General features: G+C 44.5%; 2 protein-coding genes across 3 annotated transcripts in view; one reads left to right on the top strand and one right to left on the bottom strand.

Annotated features, from left to right (window-relative positions):
• The window catches only part of LOC146634344 (protein NLRC3-like), a 329,883-nt gene that overhangs the window by 146,850 nt on the left and 163,185 nt on the right, over window positions 1-19,848 (bottom strand). The gene's annotated exons all lie outside the window — the stretch shown is intronic.
• LOC146634345 (uncharacterized) lies at window positions 18,023-19,171 on the top strand. The gene is made up of 2 exons (XM_085377053.1): window positions 18,023-18,200; window positions 18,657-19,171. The coding sequence occupies exons 1-2, from the start codon at window positions 18,023-18,025 to the stop codon at window positions 19,169-19,171; spliced, it is 693 nt and encodes a 230-aa protein (XP_085233179.1).

The following is a 19,848-nucleotide window of genomic DNA, read 5'->3' as shown; positions in this document are numbered from 1 at the left end:
AAAAAATATAACATTTCCTCTCACTGCTACGCCGACGACATAAAAATTTATTTCCCTTTGACATCAGATGTCTCTACGTCTCTGGAACCCCTATTTGACTGTCTAAATGAGGTACAAATGTGGTCACGTCTCTCACACTGAACGAGGATAAGACAGAAGTTATAGTTTTTGATAGTCACACCCCGCTGGAACAACTTACTGATGCCTTAGGGCCCCTTGGTAGCCATCTCTCACTCACTGTTAGAAACCTTGGTGTTTTCCTGGACAGCTCAAGAAATCGACCTCCTCTGTGGTAAAAAACAGTTTCTACCAGCTGCGTCAGATATCTAAAGCAAAGCCATACCTCCCTTTGAAGGACCTTAAAAAACTCATTCATGGTCTTATCACTTCCAGATTAGACTACTGTAATTCTCTCTACTCGGGCCTCCCACCTTCCTCTATTCACCGGCTCCAGTTAGTTTGAAATGCAGCTGCGCGTCTCTTAACTGGAACTAGAAATTATGCCCACATCACACCAGTTTTAGCCAACCTACGTTGGCTCCCTGTTGATTATCGTACCAATATTCAAAATTCTTTTGCTTACCTTTAAAATTTTAAACAATTTAGCTCCCAGCTATCTATGCGAGCGCCTCCATTTGTGCATCCCTAATAAGGCACTTAGATCTTCCAATCAAATGCTCCTGACGCAGCCGAGGTCTCGTCTGAAGTCCAGAGGTGATCGGGCCTTTGCTGTCGTAGCTCCCAGACTCTGGAGTACCCTCCCTCTTTATATTCGTTCCTCCGAGTCCATCCAGTCTTTTAAATTGCATCTTAAAACTTAGTCTGGCTTTTGATCCAAACTAGTATGTTATTTCTATTTTGTTTATTTATTTATTTATTTTGATAACACTTCTGAAGCGTCAGAGCTGTCCTTGCCTGTGATAGAGCTGACCTGCCATAGGACACTGGGAAGAGTGTAAATCCAGGCTGAATTCCTTGTGTTGGACAGTATTTGTGTGCAGCAGCAGAGCGCACAAATCAAACTGTATGTTTTGGTAAGCCTGGCCTTCTTGTACTGGATGTCAGTGAGCCAGTAGCTGGTGAGTTCATCACATTAACATCTTTACAAGCAATTTCACTAGCTGGGACCACATCCTCAGTTACGATGAGCGATGATGGATGAGGGAGCGTGTACTGGTGCTGCAGTGTGGGGAAGGCCTCAAAGAGGACCGGCAGCGGCTCCTGGGGGGCATGAAAATGAGAACAGAAGGTATTGGTGAAGGGGGCATATATAAACTGAGGCGGCGAGAATGAGGTGTGGTCCCACTCCTGAAATTCAGATAATATCTCCACTTAGAATAAACTGGGTCAAAGAAAAAGTGCCTCTGATTGGGCTGCTTTCTACAGTTGGCTGTGAGTCCATTGCAGGGCATCAAACATGGATAAGGGGTTGTTTCAACAGTAATTCTATGATGAAAAATTAACGAGGCATTTATCAGGATCTATATTTAATTTAATATCTATTTAACATATTTAATCAATATAAAGCTCAGTGTCTATTTCTTAGCTTGTAAAGTTGTGAAATTCATGGCAGATTCACTTCTTGGCTGTTTTGCGTTTTATTAGATAGTTGATAATAAAGAGTGTCTTTGCCTGTGGCTTTGTTAAGACTGCAGGTTTTTGTCCGCCTGACCTTTGGTGACCTTGGCGAGCTCAGGATGAACAGGCTGTCTGCTCTGTTTGGGTGTGATGCTGCCTGCAGAGACAGTCTACTCTCATGCAGACACAACATCTTTACTGATATAACGTGGTCGTGGTCTCTGTTCTTCCTTATTAAATAATAGTAAAATGACTCTGCAGTTTTGATTCAAAATGCACCAGGTCTGCTCAGTCTGAATCACACCGTTAGAGCCAGACCAAATGATTGGAGCACCAATGTTAGCACTCAAAGAGTCTAAGCTGTACCACTACCAGCTTTGGCCAGTGCAGGAGTGAACATGTAGATCCATGTTCTACTGAGCAGACACTGAGCAGAGGCAACATGCAGTAAATGAATTAGTGGTCTCCACATGTTTGCACCCAAGGTTTCCCTGCTTTTGTGAGCTGAGCTGTTTTAATATTTTCCATGTATTAGATGATACTGTCCAATGCTTCCAGGGTTGTGAAGATGGAAAAAATGATGTTGCAGTCGTTGCTGAAGTGTTGGTACCATTTGAAGGAAGTCATTAAAGCGCCAGAGCGAGCAGACAAGGCAAGCACTCAAAGAATGTGGAAGGCAGTCGGGGAAAGTTGCCATGGACAGACTTGATTCCTCCCAGCCCCAAACAGCTTTTATACTGTGGACAAAAATACATGAAAGTGTGTGTGTGTACCTGTTTAGATGTCTCTGTGGGGACCAAGAATTGGAATGTTACTATACTTGTGGGGACCAACAGTCATTTATGAGGACAAAAGTGCCTCACGAGTTTGAGACTCACAATGTGGTTCTAGTGTCAGGGTTACAGTTAGGTTATGGTTAGGTTTAGGTTGAGCGTTAACCATCCATTATTGATGGTTACAGTGAGCGGCTAGGAAAAGGATCATGTCAACTAGGTGTCCTCACTAAGATATCAAAACTAGAATGTGTGTGTGTGTGTGTGTTAGTGAAAGGAACTGTAACTGGTCCCAGTAGCAGCAGGATACAAACGCCATAATGACACAGCTGCCTCTCGTCTGCCTTGTGAGTGAAATAAGATATTTGGGACCTTTGAATAGTTTTTTGAAAATATTTTTTTGTTTAAAGAAAGGAAAGAGAAGTTTAATCCTTTAACTATTTAACTGTTAGGTGTCAATCCCTGGGAGGGTTTCCCCCTTTTATTTGGCGTGGAGTCAGAATTATGGCTTCTCCACACTGTGGAAGTAGCTCTTTGACACAGTCGAGCAGTCATTGGTCATAACAGGATCATTTAAGACTCGATGATGAATAAGACTGTTGAAGTGCATGAGAAGGATCTCATATAAAACAGTCTGTGTCTGCTCCTCAATTCAATTTAATTCAGAAGACCCCTATGAGTGCAAGATCAAAGAAACAGTTCACCCTGCCTGGGATAGTGTTACCAGGGCCCTGCCCTGGAGCCAGGCCCGGGGAGGGTGCCAGAAGCTGTACATCTGGTGGCCGGGCACTGGTCCATGGGGCCTGGCTGGGCACAACCCGAAAAAGGGACATGGGCCCATTCTTATGCAGGCCCACCACCTGCAGTGGGCGCCATAGGGGTCGCATGCAATGTGTGCCACGTGGCAGCCAGGATCAGAGGCCATGGTGGACGGATCCCCGGCTACCAAGACCAAGACTAGACTTAGTGTCTCATAGTCATTGAAGAACTCTGACTTGCTTCCTGTTCTAGTTGTTCTCTGGAAAAAAATCTGCAGGTCAAACAGGTGCACATACAAAGAGCACATTATTGATTAAAGCCTGGAAAACAACTGAGGCATTTGTCAGCCCGGCACGCTTGAAATGTCCAAGTGTTGAAAACAGTTTTCCATTCGTCACCTCCCCAATGTCCACCAGATGGAACGTGTTTCTAAGATCAAGCTTAGTGAAGATTATTGCTCTATGTAGTGGCTAAAAGCTCCAGCTGAAGCTGTTCTACAGTGGCTGGATGCAAAGCCCAATCACCATATAACACAACGCCTCGCAGATTCATTCCCCATTCTGACTCTGGGATGTGTTGCACTCAGAGAGAGGAAATGTTTGCTGCTATTAGCGTGAATGCATCCCTCCCCGATGGCTAATATAAGCCCCCATGGTGGTATTGTCAATCCTCACAAGAACAGTAGGAAGCGCCTGAAGAAACCACCCAGCGCTGAAACCCTCTTAAACAGCCAAGCCAGACCACCAGGATGGCTGAGCCATCATACCCAGTAGCCGAAGGTATAATCTAAAGGGGACTGTTTTGTGCAGGCGAAAAAGAGTCAGGAATGCTGTGAGCAGGGCTGTGGAAGCTCTGCCATAGCCACCACCAAACAACTGAGTTATTTTTACACATCGGCTAGCATCTGGCCAATCCACCACCTTTCATTGCTCATGCCGTTACAAAACAAACAAACAAAACAAAACCCATCAACCCATAAATACGAAGAATCACTGTCGGCCCACCGGGCAAATGCCCAGTATGCCCGATTGAAGGCACTCACAGCTATGGCCTCTGACAGAGTGATGTAAAAGAGATGGAGTCCAGAGATAAACCCAGAATTGTTATATGTTGTACTAGAGACAACACACTCGTTTTGCAGGATCCACCTGTGTTATCGCACAGGGAGAATTGATGTGGCCATTCTTCAGTCCTTCTCTACCACTCCTCCTGAGTAAGTCTGCTCAGCTGCACTGACTTCTCACGATGTTCTTGATGAGGAAGCTGATCGTGACTTGTAGTTTCTTTCAGTATTCAGTTATGGCAGTGGTGTCCAAACCCAGGCCACGAGTGTCCTGCAGGTTTTAGACGTGTCCAGCTGATTTAAATGGCTCAACATGCCTTGAAGTTCTCCAGACACCTGGTAATGAACTAATCATTTGATTCAGGTGAGTAGACCCAGGGTGAGATCTAAAACCTGCAGGACACCGGCCCTCGAGGCCTGGAGCTGGCCAAGTTATGAAACTATTCTCAAGGCTAATGTAACAAGTTCTTCAAATGATTTCGTTTGCAGTACGTATTTTTCAGACCATAAGCTGCAGGGGATTATAAGGCACATTAAGCGAAACAAAGCAGCCAGATAAATCAAACTTTATTAAACTCATTCTTCTTGCTTCCTCCACTTCTCTACCATTGATTCATTAATGTTGAATTCTCTGGCAGCGGCTCTATTCCCATGTTGTTGCAGTATATTAATGACTAACCTCGTATTGTGGATGGATTATCTCAGTTGTTCTCCTGACTGAAGTTTGGTCCGTTTACAGCAGGGGTGTCAAACTCAAATACACAGTGGGCCAAAATTCAAAACTGGAACAAAGTCGCGGGCTAACGTTAATATTTATTGAAATATATTTATTCCTCCAGATATAAGAATGAATCTTTTCTTATGGACTCAAACACGTTTTGCTGAAAAACTGAATATGGAACAAGCAAAGCTTAATACTAAACAATATATATATTAGCTGTATAATACCAGTAGGCCAGCTCTGATAGTAATTTGGTATGGCTTCGCGGGCCAAATGTAATTAGGTTGCGGGCCAAATTTGGCCCACGGGCCAGAGTTTGACACCTATGGTTTACAGCAGGGGTGTCAAACTCCAGGCCTCGAGGGCCGGTGTCCTGCAGGTTTTAGAGCTCACACTGGGTCAACACACCTGAATCAAATGATCAGTTGATTACCAGGCCTCTGGAGAACTTCAAGAGATGTTGAGGAGGTCATTTAGCCATTTGAATCAGCTGTGTTGGATCAAGGACACATTTAAAACCTGCAGGACACCGGCCCTCGAGGTCTGGAGTTCGACACCTGTGGTTTACAGCATCCTGCCATGCGATTGCATTTGTCTCTAACCATCAGGAACCCTCACGTTAACTTTTATCGAGTGGAAAAGTGTTAGTGTTCGTCCTCCAGCTTCACTGTGTTTATGCTAACATAGCTGTGTCGCTAGCGATCACGTAGCACATCATTATATAGCAGCTAGCCCAACTTCAGTAACCCTACAAACGTCACTGCTGTTTAGTTTTCTGTCTTCATTTATGTTGGAAGTGACAGCAGAGCTGTACGTTTTAATTTTTTCAGCAATCTCTCAGTCAGAACATGCTATATCATGCTTAGCCACTAGCAAAACCAGTGAGCTACCTTCCGCTAACTTCCTGCTAACTTCCTGTTAACTTCTAAGTCCGTTAAATATAATAAATTCTGTTTTCATGGATGCCTGGATGTTAAACTTCATAGTTACACCTGGTAAAGCAGCAACACTGATCGTTTTATTAAATATGAAAGAATTTAGACAGTTTTTAACTCTCAGTGATGTCGCAGTGTTCGTTTGACTTTGGGTCCTGAAGGACGGAGTTTAGGACCCAGATTACTCCCAGATTTAAGAGCACCTTAGTCCAAAAAATATGGCAATAACGACGGCCGCTTGCATGTTCTACAAAAAAATGGTGCTTTGTTGTGTATCCGACGGACAAACACCAAACCAGTTCCACACCACTGAAGTTGCACCATTTTTACAAACCAATTCTGGTTCATGTGTTTCACTCAACGATCCGCTTTCCCCCTTCTCATTCTCTGTCACCGCCAAGCTTTTTTGGCCATGTGCGTATGAAAACAAAGGCACTGCGCATGCGCACTTTACCCATATTCTATCGCGATATTTTATTTTTTTATCGTTGCCCAACATTAAACCAGTATTACCGTGAACAGTATAATGTGGCACAGCCATAGGTGGGCTGGTAGGAATGCTGCGGAGGGAGGAGAGAATGGGTTAGCCAGAGTCTAGAGTGAGATGTACACTTACAGAGAGAGTCGAAACCATCCTACCGGGCGATGTGGTGACAAGAAGCAGGTAGTAAGCGACGTAACAGGCGTGTCTTTTCCTCTGTAGAGCTAACACTCCTGCTGTTTTACTTCTGTACTCCTGTGCATACGTCATGGATGTCACAATCACATTTTACAGCATCCATGTTATATTAGAGATACTTTAGTCCCAGCAAAGTAGTGTACTGTTGTTGTTTGCTCCATTACAACAAAACATGCAATGATATTATACTGAATTGCACCAGTTTTTAGGACGTCTATCTTTTACTTTCTGTGGGTTTTTCACTGCTTCTCTGCGATCAGATGAATTGTGCACACTATTTGCTCTTCCACAGCTTTATTTTTTAGTCTTTGAATGCTCCCATCACTTCTGTGATGACAAAAGTCATGATTATGCCATAGTCAGTCTATTTATATAGACCAAAGGCTCATCAGCAGATCCAAACCGACAGAAAGGCCACGGTTTCCTAAGAATAGAGCACTTACCAGTTATTCACATTGAAATGTCCTGTAACGTAGACACCGTTATCATGGTTTTGTTAACCTTAAAGAACAAAACTATGTGCCTGTTTAAATATTTATGGTCTGTATATACATTAATAATATTTACCGTTAAAGGCAGTTTACTTTATACCTAGATCATCGATCACAGTGCATCGATCGGCTTCCTGCTTTACTTCCTCATTGATGACTGAGATGCTGCAATTTAGTCCTCCAAAATATTAAGCAGGGTGCACGCCATCCCATCAGTTTCCATACTCCTGACATAGAGTGAGATTTCCTGAAGCCTTGCTATTTATAGCTGCAGGAGGCAGCTTCTAGCTTCTCCCTGGAGGAAGCTGTCCTTGTTTTTGTCTTCATCAAAAAACCTTAAAATCTAAAAATACAGACACCAGGTTCTTTGTTGGGCTTCTCTTTGTGGTTTGCTGTGGCTTTGCATCTGCTCTGCATCCCTGACCATCAATGTCACCAACATGTGTTCAATGATCAGCCAGTTCACCTCTGAGGGACTTTGGTCTATTCAAACTGGCTGAGGTGCTGTGGCTTAAAAAGGTGGTTCAGACTTGAAAACCCTCCGATGGGCTGAATTATAACTCTAATAAGAATAAATAGCTACATTTACAACCTGCATGTTGTGTTTACTTGTGTTGTCTGTGTCTAATATGAACATTTTGTTGATGATCTGAAACATTCAAATGTAACATTTTTGGATTCATTCCTGTGGAGCTCAGGTCGGCACTCCCAGTCAGCGAGCCATGGCATGTATGTATGTGTATGTGGAGACATGTGTCTGTATGTTCGCATGCATGTATTTATACATACATGTATGCATGTGCGTGTATGTTTGTATGGGTGTATCCGTATGTTTGCAGGTGCATGTATAACTTGTACATATCGTTCTTGTGTAAATGTAAATTTGTCTGTGATTGTGTAAATACTTCACACACATGGAGAAATGTCAAACAGCCTTTCATTGTTCTTGTAACAGTGACAATAAAAGCTATTCTATTCTATTCTATTCTATTGCTCTGTCATGCATTCTTGCATCTCTTGCCTGCAAGCACACTTTGCAGAGTGCACTCTGTAGTTTATTTTACATAATAGTTAATACAGTACTTGTATTTAAGTGTATTTCGGTTTATTTTTTTACATCTCATAGCACTGCAAACACTTATAAAGCATAAAGTTTACTAAGAACCGATTAGTAATTAGGGATGGGTACCGGTGTCCGGTGACATAAACAGTGGTAACCAGACTGAAAGGCAGCGCACATTTCGGTGCTTTATTTCAGTGCTTTTTTTTCCTGAGCTGTGATACACTTTAGATTCTAGCCAATCATTTTACGTTTCCGAGGATAGTAGGCGGGGCCAGGTACGTACGTTCTGTTAGAGCAGAGCTACAGATTAAGTGCTTTAAGCTGATACTGTGATACTGTCAAAGGAGGTAACACCTCGAATCTGATGACACACCTGGCGACGCATAGCATTTTTTTTAAAAGCCGAGAAATGCACCGTATTTGATAGCTTGCTGCGAGACCTCACACCGTGCACATCTACTGCGGGTGTGGTGCCTGTTATCGGACCCGGAGTTAGCAACATCCCCAAGAACCCGAAGAGGAGAGTCCTGGCCCCTAGCCCTGCCAGTGTAGCAGAAATGATGAGGATGATGATGCAGCAGCAGCCGTTCTTCTCTGCGTGAGTAGCTTAATGTTGTTCGTGTGTAATTTACGTTGAGTAGGCTAACCACGTTATTACATTAATGCATGTAAGGTGAACTAGCAAACATCATCATAGCTACATGCGGCTGTCTTCTTGTTTGATGGCAGATACTCCCTTCACCCTGGCCAAAAAAGCTAAAATGACCAAAGAAAAAGTGGGAAACAGCTAAACATGAGAGGTTTTTGGACAAAGTTTGTGTTTTTTCCATTGTTTAAGCACTGCTTCCAGCCAAGAGTGATGCCATATATGCCCCATAGCTGCAGAAAAGGCTAACATTGTTATCTTTTTACAAAAAACAGCTGAACATGAGAGGTTTTTGGACCAATTTTGTGTTCTCCATTCGTTAAGCACCGGTTTGAGCACCGTTTAAGCACCGGCACCGTTTCAAAAGTAACGGTTTGGCACCGGTATCGGATCAAACCTAAACGATACTGTAGAATAAGGAGGGGATGTTTTTCTCATTATCATTTAATATTTTAATATGGCATTATTAGTTCATTAGAAGTATATAACCAGCTTTGCATTAAGCATGAATTGAAGTTTTTGATCTTACATTATTCTTTGCATTACAGTGATGGTGATAACTTTAGTTTGATCTTTTCTTACAGGTACCAGAATAATAACATGATTTTCCATTGCAGATGTAACCATGATCATTCCATACACATTGCAGTTTGTTGCTTATTCTAGAGTTGTGCTCAAGGTAATTAAAGGTTAAAAGCTACAGCCAGCGCGAGTCTGGCTGATCTATGGAGGGCAAAGGCTTTGAGCTTGGAAGGCCGCACGCGCTTACACAGCACTTATAAGATGTTATTCTTGGTGATTTTGTGCTTAGTCATGTTTTAATATGTTTTAAGTAGAAGTAGCTGATCCAGCAATATTCATTTAATATTATATACTTGATTTAGAGCAATACACACTGATGGTCTTAACAAATGAAAGAGTCCTTGTAGCTGCCATGTTGTGTCTTAGCAGGGTACAGACGGTTCCAGGAGAAGGGGGGCAGTCAGCGTCTGCCCTCGGGAAGGAGACAATGTTATTCTTTGTGTTAAATAAAATTGTCAACATTGATTGTATTACACCTGTCACTACGCATGAGGGGGCGTTCTAATACCCTGATTTCATAAAACTATGGTGATGTGTTTTTTGAGATGAGATCTGAGACTGTCTGCATACAGTGTCCATCTCCCACGTGTGTGTGATCATTAAATCATCGTTTGACTCAACCCGACCGGACCAGTGTTGTTATTGTGGGTTTTTCCTCTGGTGTCCATCCCCAATATTTTGAACCTTAACATTTTGGGGGCTCGTCCTGTGGTATTGGGGTGGAAGTGTGAGGTGTGGACGGTCTGAGGTTGTCGAGCGGACAGGCACGGACCAGGGATCTGATGTGAGTGAGCTTCCCGGGTGCATCTAAAAGGTAAGGCACTGCCTGTTGAGTTGATTCCCAAATTGTGCCAAATTGGGCTGCATTAAATTAAAAGCCTACTCACTGACGTTGCTGGTGAGTGTCTGTTTTGATTTTGATGAGAATCACCGTGTGTTATGCAGTTAAAGTTGTTTAAGAGTATTTAATGAAGTTGAAGAAATAGGAAACTGTTCCCAGAAGTAACAGAGAATGTTGGGTTTGAGTCCCTGGATATTGAGCTGAAGGCTCAGGTAGTTTGGTAGGGAAATTAGGACAGAAACTGTTCCCAGAAGTAACAGAGACTGGTTAATAGTTTTACATATTAGGACAGAAACTGTTCCCAGAAGTAACAGAGACTGTTTAATTGGTCGTAAAAAAGTTATCTTTCTTCGGTGAGACCCGTTATGGTAAAATTTTTCAAAATCGGTTAGGTTAAAATTATTATAGGACGGCAGCCCAGAAGTCTGCTAAGAAGCACATAGCCCGGGGGTTACGCCCCCTCCTGGCCGTGGACGCGCGGTCTTGACCTTTCGGCGAACAGGGTTAGTTCAGTTTGGCTTATCTGTGGGGTACAGGGCATCCTGAAATAAGCTAGGAGTTACCGAGTCTCCTCATCGTTTAAAACGGTGTCATGTGCTTGTTTGGACAAAGTTAAATTGAGTTAGGGATTTAGAAGTTAGGTCAGAAACTGTTCCCAGAAGTAACAGATACTGTTTGATTGATTACAAAAAAGTGAGACTTTCTTCGGTGAGACCCGTTATTTTAAATTTGTCGAAATTGTATAGGCGCTCTTTAGAAGTTAGGTCAGAAACTGTTCCCAGAAGTAACAGATACTGTTTGATTGATTACAAAAAAGTGAGACTTTCTTCGGTGAGACCCGTTATTTTAAATTTGTCGAAATTTGTTAGGTGCTGAATCTGTCAGGCCTGTCAGTGGTTGTAAATATAAGACGTCTTTGTAATATAAAATAGAGTTTTGTCTGAGCTTTGTGTGACCCTGTGTGTGATGAGAGCGCAGCTGCAGCGCTGCGAGCTATTTTTAGACGGTGTGAACATGCAAATGAGCTGCATTTGCAAGGGAGGAGAACGGAGCTTTTCACTTCCTGCCCAGAGTGTGTGTGAGCCTTATAAGCAGAAGGCTTTTTATTGCTGAAAGTTTGTAAATATGCTGCTGGTTTTGATGTTATAACAATATAAATGGTTTCTAATTGAAAAAGAGTGGTTTTAATAATTTTCAGACATACCTTGTATGTAATGTAAAAAGCATTTAAGACTGAGTAACTTCAGTTTTTGAGGAGGATAAGAGAGCGTTCCTAGATCAGAGTAAGTTGCTGTAAGTCAGTTGAAAATAATTTAATTAAATCCTAAACATTTTATACTGATAGCATAACTGATTTAAAGCTATATTTCGAGCAAGTAAAGTTCATGAACTTTTCTGAGCTGCCATGACACAGAGAAAGTGGAGTGTTTCACCCTGAAAGGATGAAATGATGCTCTGCCTTTGTAGTCAAGTTCAAACATAGGCCGTAAATAAATATGAGCCACTAATAAGCGTGACATAATTAATAACTTCAAACAATAAAGCATATTGAGTGACTGACCCAGATAACAAAATTTATGAGCACGCAATAAAGTGGACCTGTTAGAACCCCTTTGACATTTGTCCCTTCAACAATAAATCATTATATTGTGTCCCATGCATTAAACAGTCCCATTTAACACAGATAATTTCCTATTTATATAAAATATAAGCAAACATGGCAGCGCTGCATTCTGTCACTTGTTGTATAAAAATTACTGAAATGGAGGGTTTGCTGGGGGTGGGCTGTGAGTGTCACATTGTTGCACATGAAGGTGATGCACCTTATGAGATGACAGTGTGGTCTGAGATTGAGATGCATGAATTAAGTGCCTATGTACAACGTTGTCTTCTCCTATTTCGAGGCTTAAAGGACATAACTGAGAATGAAAATGATCCAAATTGGGTGCCTACAGACGCGGCTCATTTTGCCTATGCTACGGTAGAACACGGTGAATTTGTCGCTTTGTGAGCAAACATGATATTGCTTTGGGGCAATTTTCTGTGAAAAAATTTAAGGCTGTGTGAATGAATTCGAGCTGTGTTATTGTTTTGTGCCCCGAGGTCAATATGTAGTGTGTATGATATTATAACATTTATATTACAGAGTGAAAAGTGGTCATTAAAAGCGAATATTGAAAGAGGCTTGGGTAAGACTTGACACACTGCGTTGGCTGTGTGTCTTACCAAGCAGATCATAAGGAGACAGTGACCCTTGGAGGAGCGAAAGTAATTCTGAAAGCTAACAGGCAGACATTGCGGAGTGATCCAGAAGGAGGAGCCGTATAACGTCACAAAAAGGGAGGTAAGCCTGTGTTCTAGGACAATGGCTGACGGCCCGAGCACGACACCTACTGGGCACAGAGGCTATAAGCCTCTGAAGGAGCAGCAGGAACAGTTAAAAAGAGCTATTCGCTTAGCTTCCCCTGGATCATCAAAGTTAGCTGAGAAGGAATGCAAAGCAATGGAAGCTGAGCTAAACAAGCTTATTGATTCCCAACAGAGAGGGCTGGATGACAAAATAGCCCTAAGTCTTGTGCTCAAAATAGAAGGAGAGAGATGTGAGCAGCAACTGGAACAACTGCAAACCGAGGCAGAGAAAAGTTCAATTAACTGGAGAATTAACCAACAAATCAAGAAACTACAGCAAACTCATGCAAAGTGTTGCAAGTGGATGTTCTTGTGGAACGGAGCATCTTCCTGGATGGAGGAGGATGACACAGCGGAAACAGAAGATATGGAAAGCATAATGGAGGCTTTGAAACAACTGAAAGAGCAAAATAAGAAGCTGGAAGACCAAATGAACAACTGGATTCCAAAACCAGGAGATGCTAACAAGTATCACACAGCAGAGATTCTTCCTTGGGCCACATTAACATCTAATGCCGTAGGACGACAACATGTCATGCCTGTAATGACCCTCAGAGGAGGACAAGTTCAGGGCCCAGATGGACAGACGGCAGCGGTTGTAGGAGGAGTAGCTGATGTTGAATACACCAGAGCACCACTGGTGTTTCATAATGAAGGGCATATGACAGTTAAATGTCAGTCCCTGAGTGGGGAAGGGAAAGAGATAATATCAGCCGCAGAGGAAGGCTTGCCTTTGCCTTCTTGTTCACATGAGAGAGGAGACAGGCCAAAAGCCGAAGCATCAAGAGAGAGCCTGCCAGACCAGACTGGAGAAGCGGATTGGACCCCAACAAACGAGGAAATGATTTCACCGGTGGAAAGGATGGCACAACCGGCTTTCATCGGGCTGCCAACACCAGCAAGAGAAGAGCAGGCCCAAACCAGGTCAAAACATTCCAAAGCAATGGCCAAGTCAGACACATGGGCAGGAGAAGTATTCGGACGAATGCTTGAAGCCCCGCAAGGGCTATTGGAAGTATTAAATACGCTGAAGACCGTAAAGGACAAAATGACCAAAAGCATGGCAGAAGAGGAGAGCGACAATGATTCATCTACCTCAGAGGAGGAAGATGATGACGAAGATAACGACAGAGGAGGAGTCGCGTCAGAACCAAGTATAGCCAGGAATTTTAGGTCAAGACAGGTGAAAAAAGAGCAGGGACAGAGGAGGCCTATTTTTAAGAGTTCAAAAGGCAAGGGAAAATTGGGACAGTGTAAAACTGTGACCAAAGCAGAAAAAGCTGCAGGCACTCATTATAAGTTGCCTTTAGTGGCTGGTGCAAAAAATGAACCAGTGTACCGCGCATACAAAGTAAGAGATTTGGAGGCATTGGTTAAACAGCTTCCACCTATAACTGGGGGCGGAGCAAGGTGGTTGCGTGAATTAGGCAGACTAACAGAAGGAGAGGAGCTTGCGATTGGTGATTTTCGCGCCATTTCTGCGCGGTGTATGCTCGGTGGTGGGCTAGCAGATGTAGAGGCCATAGCTCGCACAACTCGCTATGCAAATGATTTGCCTTATCATGAAGTGCAATGTGCTTTGTCTGACGCAGTCCGTGAAAAGTACCCAACCCCTAACACAGGAGCCATACCTAAAATAATTTGGGACCCCCAAAACACACCTAGAGAGTTTTTAGAAAAAGCCAGAGATCAGTGGTTGTTAGAAACAGGTACCCATCCGGGTAGAGAAGGTGAGCATCGGGCGTGGTTTCGCTCAGCGGTGCTGGCAGGGCTGCCAAACCAGGTCACAGAAGATCTACAGAAAAACCCAGATTTTGCCGTAGCAGATTCGGTGCAGTGGGAAAGACACGTCTCACATCGTTTGCAGCTGGAGCAGGACAGGGCGAACAAGCAGAAAAAAGAGTTGGAGGAGGCACAAGCGTCTCTGCTCAAACTACAGTTGGCGGAGGCTAGAAACAAAGCCTGCGAAAAGAAAAAAGAGGAAAAAGAAAAAACAGAAAAAATGATGATAGTTGCGACCCAGCCTGGTCCTGGGCCTGAATGGCCAGATAGTGGCCCGGGTCCCTGCACTAATGACGGATGGCCCGCCAATGCACCAAGGCAGAACCAACCCACAGGGAATTGGGGAACCGGTGGATCGTACAGAGGGTGTGGTGGCTCAGCGGAGGGAGTACAAAGAGCTCGTAACACGGGGAATCTCAGCAGTGTGCCTTGGAATGTCTGTTGGAGGTGTGGAGCAGAGGGTCATTGGAACAGAAATTGCCCAGAACGTCGTCAGAACTATCAAAGAAGAGGCTACCAATCCCAGGCACGTGGAGCTCCGAGAGCAAGAGATGGCTCTAGGGGAGCATATCAGGCCCCAAACCCGAGTGCAGCACCAGCCGCGCAGTATCCAGTGGCTGACTGGAGGGAGGACCAGTACTGAAGGGACCCGGAGGGACCAAACAGTATGGGGATGGCAGATCCCATGCTGTCAATGACTGTAGAAGGGACAGAATTGCCCTTCTTAGTAGACACTGGAGCAACATATTCAACCTTGAGAGCAGCACCAGACAGTGCAACGTTGTCCTGCCACACAGTGAACGTGGTGGGTTTTTCCGGGATCCCGACAACTCTGCCAGTGACTGACCCAGCTTTGACAAAGCTGGGCAAGCAGACTTTGAAACACAACTATGTGGTGTCATCGCAAGCGCCAGTAAATCTTATGGGCAGGGACCTGCTCGTGAAGTTGGGCGCCACAATCACATGTTCAGCAGATGGATTATCTGTGACTCTGCCAGGGGGCCAGCATTTTCCGTGCCTGGGAACAAGTTCAAAGACTCAATATCTGCTTCAAGACTGTGGAAGAGCAAAAGTCAATATCTACTGGGGGAGACTAGTGAAAGAGGATGTTCTGAGGCAATTTCAGCTGTGGAGACCCTGGATAATGAGCTTGGCAGTTTACTCCCCTCCGCGCGACCCTTACCACGTTACCCTGTTTTATGATAAAGAGAATGACGACACCTATCGTGAATTATTTCAATCTGATCTTGAGGGTCAGACGTGGAATGTGCAAACACATGACATCTACATTGGACCAGAAGGTGTAGCCGCGGCTGTGAAATTAACTGATGAACAACTGCCTTGGTACAATGTGGAAGAAAATTCAACCCCTCACATTACATTGGCGGTCCACCAAGGTCATGGTGCAGGTGATCTAGGTCCAATGGTCAGGCAAGCACTGGACGACACAGGGTGGCAAAGAACCCAAGTTCCTAACTTATCTTATGCTCCAAATTGTAAAACCTATCGCATAACTTGTGCCTGTGAGGATACAGTGATCTTGGAACATAAATAAATTTCGAAAACACATGGTGAGGAGTGTGTAGATCATCCTCACGCAGTTGCTGGACTGTCGAATCTGCCTGACAGTCTATGGTCAAAAGGGCCCACGGATGTTGGCCTAGCTAAGTGTCCTCCTGTCTTGTTCCAGCTCAAGTCACACACACCAATCAATAGACCACAGTATAAACACAAACCTGAAGCAGAGGCAGGAATTACAGAAACAATAGAAGGCCTGTTAAGGGCCGGGGTGTTAGAGCCCTCTCACTCACTGTGGAACACACCAATTCTACCAGTGGAGAAACATGGAACAGGAAAATACCGTATGGCAGATGACTTGAGAGCCATTAATGAAATATTACTCTCTACCACTGCACCGGTACCAAATCCGTACACAGCTTTATCAGCTATCACATGTGACCAAAAGTGGTTCACGTGTATTGACCTGGCAAATGCATTCTTTTGTCTTCCTCTGCATGAGTCATTCAGAGATATTTTTTTCATTCACATACAGAGGCCAACAACTCAGATACACACGGTTGCCACAAGGCTTTGCACTTTCTCCAGGTATTTTCAATAAGGTGCTTAAAGAAGCCCTGTCGTCATGTAATTTGCCTAATGATTGTACATTAATACAATATGTTGATGATCTTCTCATTGCAGCCCCGTCAGCAGCAGATTGTACAGCGGCATCGTTCGTTGTGTTGAATAGGTTGGCGGAATGTGGCTTTAAAGTAAGTAAAGACAAGCTGCAGTTAGTTCGCCCTGAAGTGACCTTTTTGGGCCGGGTAATTGCACACAAATCAGTGGGTTTGATGAACACACACAGAGACCAAATTCTGACACACCCAAAACCGCGAACTGTGAGAGAAATGCTTTCTTTTCTTGGTTTAACAGGTTACAGCAGGCAGTTCATTCCGGATTATGCAGGTAAAACTGCCCCTTTAAGGGGCCTAATGAAGCAAGTTGGCGTTCGAAACTTTAAGGCTGAGCTGCCTTGGACGCCTGAAGCTGAAGCCGCATTTATTAGGGTAAAACAGGATTTGTCAAGGGCCTCAGATTTAGCCACACCCAATTATGATGAGCCATTCTATTTGGATGTTTCTGAAACAAACTCAATTGTAAATGGAGTGTTGTTTCAGAAAAAAGGGGGGGGGGGGGTAGAGATGTGCTCATGTATGTAAGTGTAAAACTACATCCAACAGAAGCAAAGCATCATACATGCATACAACATGCAGCAGGGGTCGCTAGAATTATCCAAAAAACAGCACATGTAGTGAGAGAACACCCACTAAAAATACTCACTACACATAGCATAGTGGCATACGTGAATTCACAAGCATTTTGTATGTCACCACGGGCACAACAGAGACTGAGCAAAGTCTTAGAGGCCCCAAATTTGACATTCACACATGAAGGAATTAACATGGCAGATTTAATGGGTGTAGGGGAACCACATGACTGCGCCAAAAGAGCACAGATAGAGGAAAAGATTAGAGAGGACCTGAAGGCGGAACCCATACCGGGAGCTGAGGACTGGTTCACCGATGGATGTTGCCACCGAGACAAAGGAGGACTGAAAGCAGGGTATGCGGTGGTTTGCAGAGTAGAAGGAGATTATCAGGTCAGAGAGTCAGGAAGGATTGAGGGAAAGCAGTCGGCCCAGAGAGCTGAAGTGATAGCCTTAGCTCGAGCTTTGAGACTAGCCAAGAACAGGAGAGTGAACATCTACACCGATTCGGCATATGCGTTTGGAGCAGCGCATGTGGAGCTGCCTCAGTGGAAAAGAGCAGGATTCAGAACAGCAACCAATGCACCTATTTCCCACAAACATGAAATGGAGGAACTGGAAAAGGCCTTGGCTGACCCAGAGGAGGTGAGCATTATAAAATGCAAAGCTCACTCCCAAGGAACCAGCATGGTGGAAAAAGGAAACCAGAGAGCAGACGAAGCCGCAAAGGAGGCCGCAGGCTACAAAGGACGGAGACAAATGATACAGGTAACTCCAGAAGAGGAGATATCTGTTGATCTGATTGAGGAAGTCAAACAGGCCCAGGAGGAGGCATCCCCAGAGGAAAAGGGGGTGTGGAAAAACAAAGGAGCCTGGCAGGATGGACATTTGTGGAGGGGGCCGGACGGGCGCCCCATGCTGACAGCCAAAATGGCAGAACAGAAGGTGGATGAAGCCCACGGACTTGCCCACGTGGGGAGAGATCAGATGGAAAGAAATTTGTGTCATTGGTGGCATCCTGAGCTGCGAGGAATGATAAGGGAGAGGGCCAGGATGTGCTTAATCTGTGGGGCACACAATCCTAAGCCAGCAGTAAAACCGGAAGTGGGTAAGTTTCGGCCCCCTGAGAGGCCGGGGGAGGAGATTGTTATTGATTTCACTGATATGATTGATTCCGGGCCGGGCGGTGTAAGATATTTGTTAGTGTGTGTTGACGCTCTGACCGGCTGGCCAGAGGCCTGGGCTACAAAAAAGGAGGATGCTAAGACTGTCGTTAAGTGTTTAATCAATCATTACATTCCCCGTCATGGGTTCCCGAAAAGAATTAGATCAGATAATGGAACCCATTTTAAAAATCAAGATTTGGAAAAAGTAGAAAAAATGTTGGGCGTCCAGCATAAATTTGGAACGGTCTATCATCCTCAGTCTCAGGGGAAAGTAGAAAGAATGAACCTAAATTTGAAAAACAAATTGGCAAAAATCTGCGCGCAAACAGGGCTAAATTGGGTCGCAGCCCTGCCGGTTGCGTTGATGACCATAAGATGTTCTGTTAATCAATCCACAGGTTTTACACCATACGAGCTGCAAACCGGGAGACAGTTTCCGGCACCTTGGACGGTGGGCTCGGTTGAACGGGACAAAAAGGGGAACCGGTCCCACGCAGACTACTGGAACGAGCTAAAGGCGCTAGTGTCCAGTTTCACGAAACAGGCGGCTTGTAAAGGGCCCACAGGAGAAGGAGAGGTCCCGGACGCGAAAACAGTGTGGCTGAGAGTCATCAAACGAAAGTGGAAGGAGCCCCGCTGGACTGGTCCATATGAGGTATCGGCTCGGACGGCGACAGCGGTCCAACTGAAGGGGAAAGGCGACACCTGGTATCACTGGACGCAGTGCGCGGCCGCGCACGAGGGCTTGGTGGGGAAGGATCAATCTCAACCCAACGCAGGTGAAATTGAGCGGCAGAATAATCCCTCACACCTGTGCAACGGGCCGACCGGTGGTCTACCCGGAAGGTCGAAGAAAGAAGAGCAGCCAAGGAGGAGATCGCCGCGCCAACGAAAAGGAGCGGTACCACACTGAACACCTAAAACAAGAGAGAGGCTCTGATAAAGGGCTTTGAACTTTTTACTACACCATAACATTCACATACCACCATGCCATCACAACAATTAGACACTGGTGATGAAAGAAGAGTTTCAAAAGCCATCACAATGTTCAAAATTATTATGAGTTTGATGTTAACTAGGTTGCTAATCATGGCTATTTGTTTTTTGATTTGTTTGTTGCAGACCGACCCGGGAAACCAGTCTGAGCACGGAGGCCATGCCAGTCCGGCGTTGTTTGATACACCAATTACATCACGCGTGATCTATAGTGATTTAAAGCTGCGGGCAAGAGGGAAGCGCGAGGTCTCTGGTAAAAAGGATGAGTGTCTCAGCACATATGGTGGTTTAGAATTAGATTATGTTATTGGCGCCACAACTTCCTTTACGTTTGATCTGTGTGATGTTGTTAATTGCAGGGACGTCGGCAGTGCTTGGAGGGGATACAATGTGTGGGTCTGTTGGGATTATTCAGTGAGTACGCACTGCGAGAGGGGAAATCGTCCTTATGACAGCTGGTGCCGTAATTGGGACCAGGTAAGGGGTTACACTGGGCAAAATTGGGAACCGTTAGAATCAGGATCAGAAAACGGGCTTAAACTACAGAGGGATTTTAGCCCCTCTGGAAACGCGTTAACTTTATCATTGGGGAAT

This window comes from Diplotaxodon limnothrissa, linkage group LG3 (assembly GCF_057381915.1).
Source record: "Diplotaxodon limnothrissa isolate DT_005_m linkage group LG3, D_limnothrissa_male_GT1.1, whole genome shotgun sequence".
In the NCBI taxonomy this organism is placed as follows: Eukaryota; Metazoa; Chordata; class Actinopteri; order Cichliformes; family Cichlidae; genus Diplotaxodon; species Diplotaxodon limnothrissa.
Note: the sequence above shows the minus strand (reverse complement) of the source record. Positions and strands in the feature narration are given on the sequence as shown.

Bases quoted from the DNA above. Each gene is read 5' to 3' on its own strand.
- LOC146634345 (XM_085377053.1), top strand. From the start codon at position 18,023: ATGGCAGAACAGAAGGTGGATGAAGCCCACGGACTTGCCCACGTGGGG. The intron at 18,201-18,656 runs GTAAGTTTCGGC...ATCAATCCACAG, and splicing joins AGCAGTAAAACCGGAAGTGG to GTTTTACACCATACGAGCTG.